The sequence below is a fragment of the Rhinopithecus bieti genome, unplaced genomic scaffold (genome assembly GCF_001698545.2).
Source record: "Rhinopithecus bieti isolate Rb0 unplaced genomic scaffold, ASM169854v2 scaffold_7681, whole genome shotgun sequence".
Taxonomy (NCBI): Eukaryota; Metazoa; Chordata; class Mammalia; order Primates; family Cercopithecidae; genus Rhinopithecus; species Rhinopithecus bieti.
The window spans coordinates 4,987,311-4,999,423 of record NW_016806571.1 but is presented as its reverse complement, the minus strand read 5'-3'; the positions used below and the strand labels follow the sequence as shown (position 1 = coordinate 4,999,423).

At 47.7% G+C, this 12,113-nt stretch overlaps 1 protein-coding gene across 5 annotated transcripts in view; it reads right to left on the bottom strand.

Annotated features, from left to right (window-relative positions):
- The window catches only part of CAD (carbamoyl-phosphate synthetase 2, aspartate transcarbamylase, and dihydroorotase), a 30,362-nt gene that overhangs the window by 15,404 nt on the left and 2,845 nt on the right, over positions 1 to 12,113 (bottom strand). For all 5 annotated transcript variants that reach the window (XR_001886524.1, XR_001886523.1, XR_001886525.1 and 2 more), the window contains exons 3-15: positions 10,597 to 10,726; positions 9,608 to 9,750; positions 9,284 to 9,425; positions 8,919 to 9,090; positions 8,214 to 8,399; positions 7,942 to 8,054; positions 7,489 to 7,634; positions 7,103 to 7,234; positions 6,734 to 6,967; positions 6,069 to 6,290; positions 5,676 to 5,864; positions 5,290 to 5,414; positions 4,977 to 5,107 (exon numbers count right to left, since the gene is read on the bottom strand). Coding sequence is in view for 2 of the 5 variants with exons in the window: in XM_017876919.1 (XP_017732408.1) it covers positions 4,977 to 5,107; positions 5,290 to 5,414; positions 5,676 to 5,864; positions 6,069 to 6,290; positions 6,734 to 6,967; positions 7,103 to 7,234; positions 7,489 to 7,634; positions 7,942 to 8,054; positions 8,214 to 8,399; positions 8,919 to 9,090; positions 9,284 to 9,425; positions 9,608 to 9,750; positions 10,597 to 10,726 (2,065 nt within the window). In the remaining 3 variants the exon portion in view is untranslated. The remainder of the gene's footprint in view (positions 1 to 4,976; positions 5,108 to 5,289; positions 5,415 to 5,675; positions 5,865 to 6,068; positions 6,291 to 6,733; positions 6,968 to 7,102; positions 7,235 to 7,488; positions 7,635 to 7,941; positions 8,055 to 8,213; positions 8,400 to 8,918; positions 9,091 to 9,283; positions 9,426 to 9,607; positions 9,751 to 10,596; positions 10,727 to 12,113) is intronic.

Sequence of the window (12,113 nt, the reverse complement as noted above, 5' to 3'; positions counted from 1 at the left end):
ACTGCACTCCAGCCTGGGGAACAAAGCGAGACTCCCTCTCATACAAAACAAAACAAAATAAAACAAGAAAAGAAATCTTAACTTACAGCCATTTTCATGGATAAGCTCAGGTTTTGTGCTTATCAATGAATACGGAATCAATATGCCTAAAACGGGCATGGGGATACTGGAACATACCCCATATACTGGATACTGGAAGTTTATCACAGTGGCCCAAACCACTGATGGCTGTCCAGTTATTGGGCTTGATTTATTCACATAACGATAACACCATCTGGAATTCCTTTTTTTTTTTTTTTTTTTTGAGACAGAGTCTTGCTCTGTCGCCCAGGCTGGAGTGCAGTGGCCGGATCTCAGCTCACTGCAAGCTCCGCCTCCCAGGTTTACGCCATTCTCCTGCCTCAGCCTCCCAAGTGGCTGGGACTACAGGTGCCCGCCACCTCGCCCAGCTAGTTTTTTGTACTTTTTAGTAGAGACGGGGCTTTACCGGGTTAGCCAGGATGGTCTCGATCTCCTGACCTCGTGATCTGCCCGTCTCGGCCTCCCAAAGTGCTGGGATTACAGGCTTGAGCCACCGCGCCCGGCCGACCATCTGGAATTCTTTAAAACTTTTTAAAAAAGTGTAGACAATAGGAAGATGAGTCCTACTACTCATCCACGCAAAGTAAATCACATTTACAACCATCATTTTAGAGTTTCTCTTTCTGGACTTTTCTTCGTAGGTTTTTTTTTTTTTTTTGTAAGATGGAGTTTCACTCTTGTTGCCCAGGCTGGAATGCAATGGCGCAGTCTCAACTCACTGCAACCTCTGCCTCCCGGGTTCAAGCGATTCTTCTGCCTCAGCCTCCTGAGTAGCTGGGATTACAGGTGCATGTCACTACGCCCAGCTAATTTTTGTATTTTTAGTAGAGACGGGATTTCACCATGTTGGACAAACTGGTCTCGAACTCCTGACCTCGTGATCCACCCGCTTCGGCCTCCCAAAATGCTGGGATTACAGGCGTGAGCGGTGCCGGGCCCTTCATAGGTATATTTTACATATGATCACAGCATACATATAATTTCCATCCTGTTTTTTCATCATACATTTTCCCACATTGCCACGTGGCCTCATAAACACCAACTTAATTCTTTTATGAGATGGAGTTTTGCTCTTGTCACCCCGGCTGAAGTGCAATGGTGATCTCAGCTCAGTGTAACGCCTCCTGGGTTCAAGTGATTCTCCTGCCTCAACCTCCCAAATAACTGGGATTACAGGCACCCACCACCATGCCCAGCTAATTTTTGTATTTTTAGTAGAGACACGGTTTCACCATGTCGGCCAGGCTGGTCTCGAACTCCTGACCTCAGGTGATCCACCCGTCTCGGCCTCCCAAAGTGCTGGGATTATAGGTGTGCACCACTGCGCCCAGCCAACACCAACTTAATTCTTGTATGATTTGCCGTAATTTAACTGCTAACTGAAGGACATTTAGCCTTTTTTTTTTTTTTTTTTCCTGAGACGTAGTCTCACTGTGTCACCCAGGCTGGAGTTAGTGGTGCAATCTCGGCTCACTGCAACCTCTGCCTCCCAGGTTCAAGCGATTCTCCTGCCTCAGACTCCTGAGTAGCTGGGACTACAGGTGCGTGCCACCATGCCTGGCTAACTTTTGTATATTTTTTAGAGATGGGGTTTCACCATATTGGCCAGGCTGGTCTCAAACTCCTGACCTCAGAATATGCCCACCTCAGCCTCCCAAAGTGCTGGGATTACAGGCGTGAGCCACTGCACTTGGCCCATTTAGCTTTTAAGTGTTCACAATTAGGCAGTCCTGGTGGCTCACATCTGTAATCCAACACTTTGGGAGGCTGAGGCAGAAGGATCACTTGAGGCAGATTGAGACCAGCTTGCACAACATAGTGAGACCTCCCTCTCTACAAAAAAAAAAAAAAAAAATTAGCAGGGTGTGGTGGTGTACACCTGTAGTCTCACTCCTCAGGAGGATGGGGTGGGAGATTACTTAAGCCTAGGAGATGCAAGCAGCAGTAAGCTACAATCATGCCAGTGCACTCCACCCTGACAGAATAAAACTCTGTATTTAAAAAAAAAAGTTTTCATAATTATAAGTTAGGCTGTGATGTTTTCTTTCTTTCTTTTTTAAACAGACAGGGTTGTCTGGGCATGGTGGCACATGCCTGTAATCCCAGTACTTTGAGAGGCCAAGGCGGGCAGATCACGAGATCAAGAGATCAAAACCATCAATGTGGTGAAACCCTGTCTCTACTAAAAATACAAAAATTCGCTGGCCATGGTGGTGCGTTCCTGTAGTCCTAGCTACTCAGGAGGCTGAGGCAGGAGAATCACTTTAACCCGGGAGGCGGAGGTTGCAGTGAGCTGAGATCGCGCCACTGCACTCCTGCCTGGTGACAGAGGAAGATTCCGTCTAAAAGGAAAAAGAAAAAAAAGCCAGGCGCGGTGGCTCACGCCTGTAATTCCAGCACTTTGGGAGGCTGAGGCGGGCGGATTATAAGGTCAGGAGATCGAGACCATCCTGGCTAACATGGTGAAATCCTGTCTCTACTAAAAATACAAAAAATTAGCCAGGCATGGTGACGGACGCCTGTAGTCCCAGCTACTCAGGACGCTGAGGCAGGAGAATGGCGTGAACCCAGGAGGCGGAGCTTGCAGTGAGCCAAGATCGTGCCACTGCACTCCAGCCTGGGCGACAGAGCAAGATTTCGTCTCAAAAAAAAAAAAAAAAAAAAAAATAAAAGAGACAGGGTCTCGGCCAGGCACAGTGGTTCATGCCTGTAATCCCAGCACTCTGGGAGGCCGAGGTGGGCGGATCAACCTGAGCATGGGCATTCAAGACCAGCCTGACCAACAGGGAGAAACCCTGTCTCTATTAAAAATACAAAATTAGCCACGCATAGTGGCACATGCTTGTAATCTCAGTGACTCGGGAGGCTGAGACAGGAGAATCGCTTGAACCCGGGAGGCGGAGGTTGTGGTGAGCTGAGATCACACCATTGCACTCCAGTCTGGGCAACAAGAGCGAAACTCCGTTTCAAACAAAAACAAAAAAGACCCTGTCACCCAGGCTGGAGTGCAGTGGTACAGTCACAGCTCACTGCAACCTTGAATTCGTGGGCTCAAGCAATTCTCCCACCTGAGCTTTCCAAAGTGCTGGGATTAATTACAGCCACCGTGCCTGGACTGGGTATGATGTTTTCTGTTTTGGATAATCTCCTTAGGATAAATTTCTAGAAATGTAGAGGCAATAGGTAACACAAATTTTACAGCCTTTGATAAGTACAAATAACTTTACAGAAGTCTGTGCTTTATAATACAAAGTTTAACCAACCTTCTAAGAAGGGGGCATAAACAGTATCTCATTTAACTAGATTTCTATTTACTAATGACAGGAACCGTCTTTTCTCTAGGTTTGCTTATTGATTTCTTCTTCTGTAAAGTTTTGTTCATCTCCTCTGACCATTTACTCTAGGGGCTTAAGTATTTCTTACCAACTGTATTTTTATATTTACAATCCTAACATTTACGTTTCTTTAAAAAAGTTTTAAGAACACTACGATGCTAACAGCAGTGTTAAGAAAGCAGATTGTGACTGATTTTGTTCAATTTCTTTGTAACTGTGGTTATAAGACCTTTTATTTTGAGATTTGTTAAAAAAGAGAAACCTAACACATGCATACACATATGCCTAGAAACGTATGCAGTCATAGACACATGGCCAAATTAATCAATCTCTGTCTGTAAGGCAAGATTACAGGTGACTATTGTTCTTTGGTTAAACTATCTTTTCTTGTTTTCCATGATTCATGTTTCTTACTTTCTTGTATAATAAAAGTTACAAAAAGTTATCAAAGACCACATTCCAAGAATACTTGAATACATACAAAACAATTAAATGTCTCATCTAGGAACCAATCTTTCATTGGCCTATTTTAATCCACTTCTTTTGCCACAATTTAATTATGGCTTCATTCCCATGTTTATTCTAATTTTCATATAACAGAGATTCATCTCCAGAAGGAACAAATTGGCAGTCTTGCAGAATTTCTAAAGATTCTGAAATAATATCTGAGCTTAGACTTACTTGTTTAAAGGCCACTACTGCTCTAAATGGAAAGCTGGAGCACCACAAAATGCTCTTTTTTTTTTTTTTTTTAGAGGGAGTCTCGCTCTGTCACCCAGGCTGGAGTGCTGTGGCCAGATCTCAGCTCACTGCAAGCTCCACCTCCCGGGTTCACGCCATTCTCCTGCCTCAGCCTCCCGGGTAGCTGGGACTACAGGCGCCGCCACCTCGCCCGGCTAGTTTTTTGTAGTTTTTAATAGAGACGGGGTTTCACCGTGTTAGCCAGGATGGTCTCGATCTCCTGACCTCGTGATCCGCCCGTCTTGGCCTCCCAAAGTGCTGGGATTACAGGCTTGAGCCACCGCGCCCGGCTCACAAAATGCTCTTAGCCATCACGCTGGTGGCACTGTGTCTGGTACATGTATATTTTTGTTTTGGTTGAAATGTGTTAGAGTATGGTCTTAAGCAACTAAAGGGATACCACAAAGAAACATACTAACTCAATTCCAATATGCTCTGCCACTGCTGGGTAATGTTACAGCCATTCATCATTCACTAATAAATTTCCTTGTTACCAAAAAGGTCTATGATGTCCTGCTTTGATGTAAACATCATACTAAAAAAAATGTCATTTAGTGGCCAAAGCAGAAAGTGCCAGAGGAGGAGATACTGTAAAAATGAGATGAGAGAGTCTGGTGGCTTGCACCTACCCCGGAGATTCTGTATTCCAGCACAGATTTCCAGATGCCTCCCCCACTCCTGACGAGGACTATAATCTTAGTTTGAAATGTCTCAATCACCTGCTCCTATAGGAGCTAAAAGACCACGCCAGGGAACTCAGACATTTGAGATTACTGGTCATGGGGGGCCCCATGGGGGTGCCCAAGGAATGAGTCTCACCAACGCTCTTCATGCAGCTCCCGATCTTTGTGCTGACTCGCAGGAACTTGCTAAGGTCCCATCGAGGAATCTTCACCACACAATAATCCAGGCTGGGTTCAAAGGCTGCTGTGCCCCCTGTCACAGAGTTCCTGGGGTCCAGCAGGTGGGGTGCCAGAAGGACAGTGAAGGAAATATAAAGGGTGAGCTTCCAGATAGCTCTCTCCATTCCCACAAATATAGGCCAATGTCCTTTTCGTATTTCCTGTGCCATCAATATTTTCTTCAGCCCCCGACCCACTTCCCCACTGTGATTTCTCCCTTATCCTCGTACCTGAGCTCAGGCAAAGGGATGCCCAATGCTAGCTTGGCTGCCACGTAAGCCAGTGGATAACCTGTGGCCTTACTGGCCAGGGCAGAGCTGCGAGAGAGCCTGGCATTCACTTCAATGATATAATACTGCAAAGAAGGAGAATAAAGAAAAAAAGTCACCGGCCTAGAAGCCCCTGTCTAGCAGAGGTCTCAGAAAGGAGAGAAAATAAGCCCTCTCCAGAGGGATGGCTAGCAAAAGCACCCTCCCTAAGGCCCAACCCTAGTAAAGGAGATTCCAGCTTCTACTCCAGGGACTGTAAGGCCAAAAGACCTCAACTTCAAGTGCCAAAAATTATGCAAGCAGAGGGGGTAACAACCACACTATCAGCTCCAGGGCCTAAAGCTTACCTGCTCAGACTCAGGGTTCAAGGCATACTGCACATTGCACTCCCCAACAATTCCCAGTTGCTGGGTCACCTTGATAGCCGTCTGCCTCAGGAGCTGGTACTCCCTGTCATTCAGTGTCTGGCTAGGGGCCACCACTATGGACTCACCGGTGTGGATGCCCAGTGGGTCCAAGTTCTCCATGTTACACACCTGTGAAGGAGGGTGCCATGGAGGTCACTGCCAAGCAGAGTCAGGAGAGGCAGAAGGCTGCACTCCAGGGTCCTGTTACCTCTGGGGCTGCACCTAACCTGGGTCTGAGGGACATAGAACTCTCAAAGACCTTGGCCCAGGACTCTGCTCTTCCAAAAGCTCATCCTGCCTGACACGACTCCCACCCTTCCCCCATTCACTCACCGTGACACAGTTTCCATAGGCATCTCTCACCACCTCGTACTCAATCTCCTTCCATCCCTTCAGAGACTTGTCTACTAGCACTTGGCTGGTACGGGCAAAAGCTTGGGCCACGACAGCAGAGAGCTCCTCCCTGTTAGAGGCAAAGCCAGAGCCCAGGCCACCCAGGGCAAAGCCTCCACGCACCAGCACAGGGTACCCCAGCCGTTCAGCGGCTGCCTGGGCCTGCAAGGAGTGGAAGAGATGAACAAACAGGTTATTTCCCGCTGCCCAAGGTGTGCCTGACCCACAGAAAAACCGATATAAGAAAATAACACAGCCGGGCACAGTAGCTCACGCCTATAATCCCAGCACTTTGGGAGGCCGAGGGGGGTGGATCACCTGAGGTCAGGAGTTCGAGACCAGCCTGACCAACATGGAGAAACCCTATCTCTACTAAAAATACGAAATTAGCCAGGCACGGTGGCGCATGCCTGTAATCCCAGCTACTCAGGAGCCTGAGGCAGAAGAGCTGCTTGAATCCGGGAGGCGGAAGTTGCAGTGAGCCGAGATCGCACCACTGTACTCCAGCCTGGGCAACAAGAGTGAAACTCTGTCTCAAAAAAAAAGTAAATAACACTACCAAAGAAAACACCACCGTTCTTCCTTTACCCAAACACCCCTCTAACCTGTTCAAGAGAATTTGCTGCCTCGCTGGGGGCCACATGCTCTCCGATCTCTGCCATTCTGGCAGCAAAGGCCCGTCGATCCTCAGTCAGCTCAATGGTCTCCACTGGTGTGCCCAGGACCCGGACCCCATACTGAGCCAGCACCCCAGCCTTGGTCAGCTCTACACCACAGTTCAGAGCAGTCTGGCCCCCAAAAGTCAGTAACACACCATCAGGGCGTTCATTACGTATCACCTGAGGACATAGAGGGGAGTTACAGGCATCAGAACCTTGTGGGTAGAGAGGCAATCAAAGAAGTTTAATAATGCAGAGTGACCACTGGGCCCCCTGCCCAGTCCTCTTTTCATTCCAGCCTTGCCCCAGTCATACCTGGGTTACATAGTGAGGTGTTATAGGAAGAAAATAGACCTTGTCGGCCAGCCCCTGGGAGGTCTGCACTGTGGCAATATTGGGGTTGATCAGCAATGTCTGGATGTTTTCCTCCTTCAGGGCCTTAATTGCCTAAAAGGACAAGAATGGCATCTCAGCCTCTGCTGAAGAAGCAAGATTGCAAACGGCCTTAGGGCAGCATTCTACTCTTCTTTCCCTCCCTGTACTCTTGGCCCCTAATAATTGACTTCTATTTCTTACCACATCTCTCTATACATTCCCCAAATCTGATTCATTTCCTCCCTACAACCTCAGCCATTCTCCTTAAGACTCTTTCCATTCTTGAGGGTCACACACCCAGAAGGGTGGGGAGGGGCATGCCTCACCTGAGAGCCCGAGTAGTCAAACTCTCCAGCTTGGCCAATGGAGAGGCCCCCCGAGCCCAGGATCAGAACCTTTCCTGGTGGTGGAAGCCCAGAGCTGGGAGTGGGAATCCCAGGGGGACAGAGGCGCTCAGTCAGCCGCTCTCTAACTGTGGAAGCAAAGAAGGTCATGGAGCTGAGCTGGACCCAAGAGGTCAACTGGATTAGTTCCCTCACTTTCAGAAGAGTCCAGAGCAAATTACGCATCTAATGAGTAGCAGAGGGAGGACCAGAATCCAGGACACTGGAGTTGCTTTCAACAGAAGCTTAAACGGTATCTTGGGTTGGCTGCCACCCACCCCCAATCCCCTTAACCTCCTAGACATCTAGGAGTTGCCCAGGGCATGTCTACCTTATGCCCATCCTGGAGCCAACCCTGTTCTTAGGTCCACAACCCAGTTATACTCAGGATCTTACCTGTCTGGCCCCCAGGATTCCCAGCTGTGGCCTCTTTCACAGTTTCCAGAAATATATCGAAAAGCAGTTCCATATCTGAAGGGCCAGCTTGGTGCTCTGGGTGAAACTGGACACTGTTAAAGAGATTGCATCATGAAAGCCATCATGGTCCCTGGCATGACACTGGCAACCTCGGAGGTGGGTAGTGGGAAAGAGGACTGCCGTGCTTTACTTTTCCATCATCAAGGCCCACAGGGCTTCAAAGTTGCAAAGACCTAGTCAACCAGGCTCACCTGAAGAAGGGCAAGCTGTTGTGCACAATGCCTTCATTGGAACCATCATTGGCGTTGGTGAAGAGAGGAGCCCAGTCTGCTGGCAGTGAGTCTGTCTCCACAGCAAACCCATGGTTCTGGGATGTCAGAAAGCAGCGCCCAGAGCCCACCAACAAGCAGGGCTGGTTATGGCCTCGGTTCCCATATCTGGAGGTAGAAGCATGCTGAGTCACAGGCCTCGCTCACCCTCTCTTCACTACTGAACCTATCCCAGCTCTCACTGATCTCCTGTTCTCAGTAGCCCCGCTCCTGTTTGTTTTTTTTTTTGTTTTTTGAGACAGAGTCTCCCACTGTTGCCCAGGCTGGAGGGCAATGGCACAATCTCTGCTCACTGCAACCTCCACCTCCCAGGTTCAAGCGATTCTCCTGCCTCAGCCTCCAGGGTAGCTGGGATTACAGGCGCATGCCACCATGCCCGGCCAATTTTTATATTTTCAGTAGAGACAGGGTTTCACCATGTTGGCTAGGCTGGTCTTGAACTCCTGACCTCAGGTGATCCGCCCACCTTGGCCTCCCAAAGTGCTGGGATTACAGGCATGAGCCACCTCACCTGCAACCTCCCGCTCCTATTTCAACATGAATAAACGCCAACTCTCTTCTAATTCCTGAGACACCCCACCCTTCATGCCACAAGTATGGGCCCCTTCTGCTCCCCACAAGTCCCACCTCATCTTGTAAGTCTTGGCCCCAATGGCTAAGGCCAATAGCTGGTGTCCCAGGCAGATCCCAAAGACAGGTCGAGGATTAGGCTCAGATAAAACACGGCTCAGCGTGGATACGACACTGGGATAGGAGGCAGGGTCACCAGGCCCATTACTTAAGAAGAGACCCTCATACTCTGGAGTGGGCAGAAAAGATGACATCAAAATCAGTATTTCAATTACAGGAGGCACATCTGTGGCCCCTCAACCCATGAGAGTATAAGTCCCAATGTCTATCTTCTTCACTGCAATTCATACTCATTGGACCAAGGGATAGATCTTCCACCCAAGCTGTTTGTCTGAGGCCCTGAACAGGCCCCAGCTACTCACCTTGGCTGTCTAGTGCATGGTCCCAGGGTACCACAGTGACCTCAGCCCCACGCTGGCAGAGGCATCGGATCTGATTATACTTGAGGCCACAGTCCAAAGCAAGGATCCGAGGGGCACCCCCTGTATTGAATACCCGTGGAGTCTGAGAAATAAAGGAATAAAGGGCAACAGTTAGCAGCTGTGCTCAGTGGGTATAAGATATGCCTGCACCAACTCCTACCTTCAAAGCCTCCTTTGATTCTCTCCTGTGTTTACCCCCCAGTTGTGGGCAGAATATAACTACTGTGCTAGAGCTTGCAACACTCTCCCACTCTACCTCTGTACCTTAATGGAGACCTCTGGTACCAGGGGGCGGGCATTGGGGTCCAAGAATGGCAGGGATGAAGGTTCTGTTCCATTCTGGACCAGCTTCCCCAGCAGAGACCCTTGTTCCCGCAACTTCTTGGTCAGCTCCCGAGTGTCTACTCCTGTCAAAATAGCACAGTCTTAGGGATCACACGCCCCCAACTCAGTCATCTGTGAGGTCAGACTTCCAGAAGCACTTCCATTCCAGAGCCCTAGTCACACACAGCTGTTCTATGTGCATCAAAATCCTGGGCTATTGTAACAGAAGTATACTACCATGAAGTATTCCTGCCAAAAATATCACATCGGAATTGGACAACTCTAAATATATCCATTTATAGAAAATAATATCAAGGGAAAAAAATACACTAAGTAACACTACAGGAATGTAACCAAGTAAGTGCAGACTATGGGATACTAGATACAGGAAAAAGACCTGTTTTCAAATAGCTTACAAGGTCCACAGATTAAGAGACTTATCAACCAAATGCAATGCATGAATCCTGTTTACAGCAAGATTCAAATAAACAGCAAAAAAAAAAAAAAAAAAAAAAAAAAAAAAAAATTAGGGGAAATTTTAAACATTGTCTGGACACTTGTATTAGGGAAGTATTACTTTTTTTAGTGTATGATGTTATTATGGTCATGTTTTTAAAGATTCCTTTTGCATAATGTTGAACTATTTGTAGATGAAATGATATGATGTCTGAGATTTGCTTCAAAATAATCCAGTGGTGGTGATGAAATAAGATTAGCCCTGACCTGACGATTATGGAAGCTGGGAGTTCCTTTCTGTGTTGGAAATTTTCCTTCTGAGTGATAGTTCAATTCTTTCCCCCAGCCCAACTCCAATCTAAATCTTCCAACTATCACAGTCTTAGTCAGGTCCCAGCAGACTGCAGAAACTTGATTCTTTCCATCCAGGCATGCTGTGCTCTGCCCAGATATGCCCATGCTTGCCACCATACCTTGCAAACCAGGGATGCCATGCTGCTGCAGCCACTCATGCAGGGTGCAGGTGGCACTCCAGTGGCTGGGAGTAGGACAGCACTCTCCCACCACCAGTCCTGCTACGTGGATGCCTGAGGATTCAAACCACTGTAGATGGAAAGATTGTGAGAAGCCTCAGGCCAAGTTATTTTTTTACAGCATTTTCCCCATTGTGTGGCCACAGACCCTATATTCAGCCACATTCAATGGCCTTCAATATACCAAGCTTTTGGTGCTTTTGCATAGATATTTCCATTTACCAACAATGCTCTCTTCTGTATGAAACACAACCCACAGGCCCAGGGTACCCAGTTGATCACTGAAAATGACATTTTCCTTTCTATTTATTATTATTTTTTGAGATGGAATCTCACTTGTCACCCAGGCTGGAGTGCAATGGTGAGATCTCAGTTCACTGCAACCTCTGCCTCCCAGATTCAAGCAATTCTCCTGTTTCAGCCTCCCGAATAGGTGGGACTACAGGCGCCCACCACCATGCCCGGCTAATTTTTTGTATTTTTAATAGAGACGGCTGTTTCACCATGTCAGCCAGGACGGTCTCAGATCCCCTGATCTTGTGATCTGCCCGCCTCCACCTCCCAAAGTGCTGGGATTACAGGAGTGAGCCACCACACCTAGCCATTCCTTTTTTCCTTTTTGAGACAGGGTCTTGCTGTTATCCAGGCTGGAGCGCAGAGCGCAGTGGTGCAAACATGCGGTTCACTGCAGCCTCAATGTCCTGGGCTCAAGTGATTCTCCCACCTCAGACTCCTGAGTAGCTGGGAAAACAGGCGTGGATCATCGCACCTGGCTAATTTTTTGAATTTTTTGTAGTGACAGGATCTCACCATGGTGCCAGGTTGCTCTCAAATTCCTAGGCTCAAGTGATCGTCCCACCTCAGCCTCCCAGTGCTGGGATTACAAGTCATGAGCTACACGCCCTGCCTCTTTCTTCCTTTATCTAAAACTGAAATCACAAATCCCTTCTCTGTGAAGCCCCTCCCACTCACCCAATACAGCTTATGCCTCCATCTTAGAGCTCTCTTAATACTTTATTTCCTCGCTTGCTATTTACATGGTATTATGAATATGTATGTGTCTTTGTCACGAAACAGAACTCAACAGCAAGGCACATGGTGTCAGTCAGACATTTATTGAGGTGCAGGCATTGCAGAAGATGCTGAGAAAAGAGCAATGAACAAAAAAAGATGAGGTTCCTGTCTTCATGATGTTTATTTCTGATGTAGGGAGCCAGAAAACAAGGTAACACCCATATAAATATTAATTATATAGTGTGATTAAAAACTGAGTAAGATAGGGAGGTACAAAATACATTACCAAATGAAAAACAAAGGTTCAGGGCACAAAACTAAGCATGCCCCCCAAACTTCATTTGGGATTATTTTATTTTATTTTATTTTTTTGAGACGGAGTCTCCCTCTGCCACCCAGGCTGGAGTGCAGTGGCCAGATCTCAGCTCACTGCAAGCTCCGCC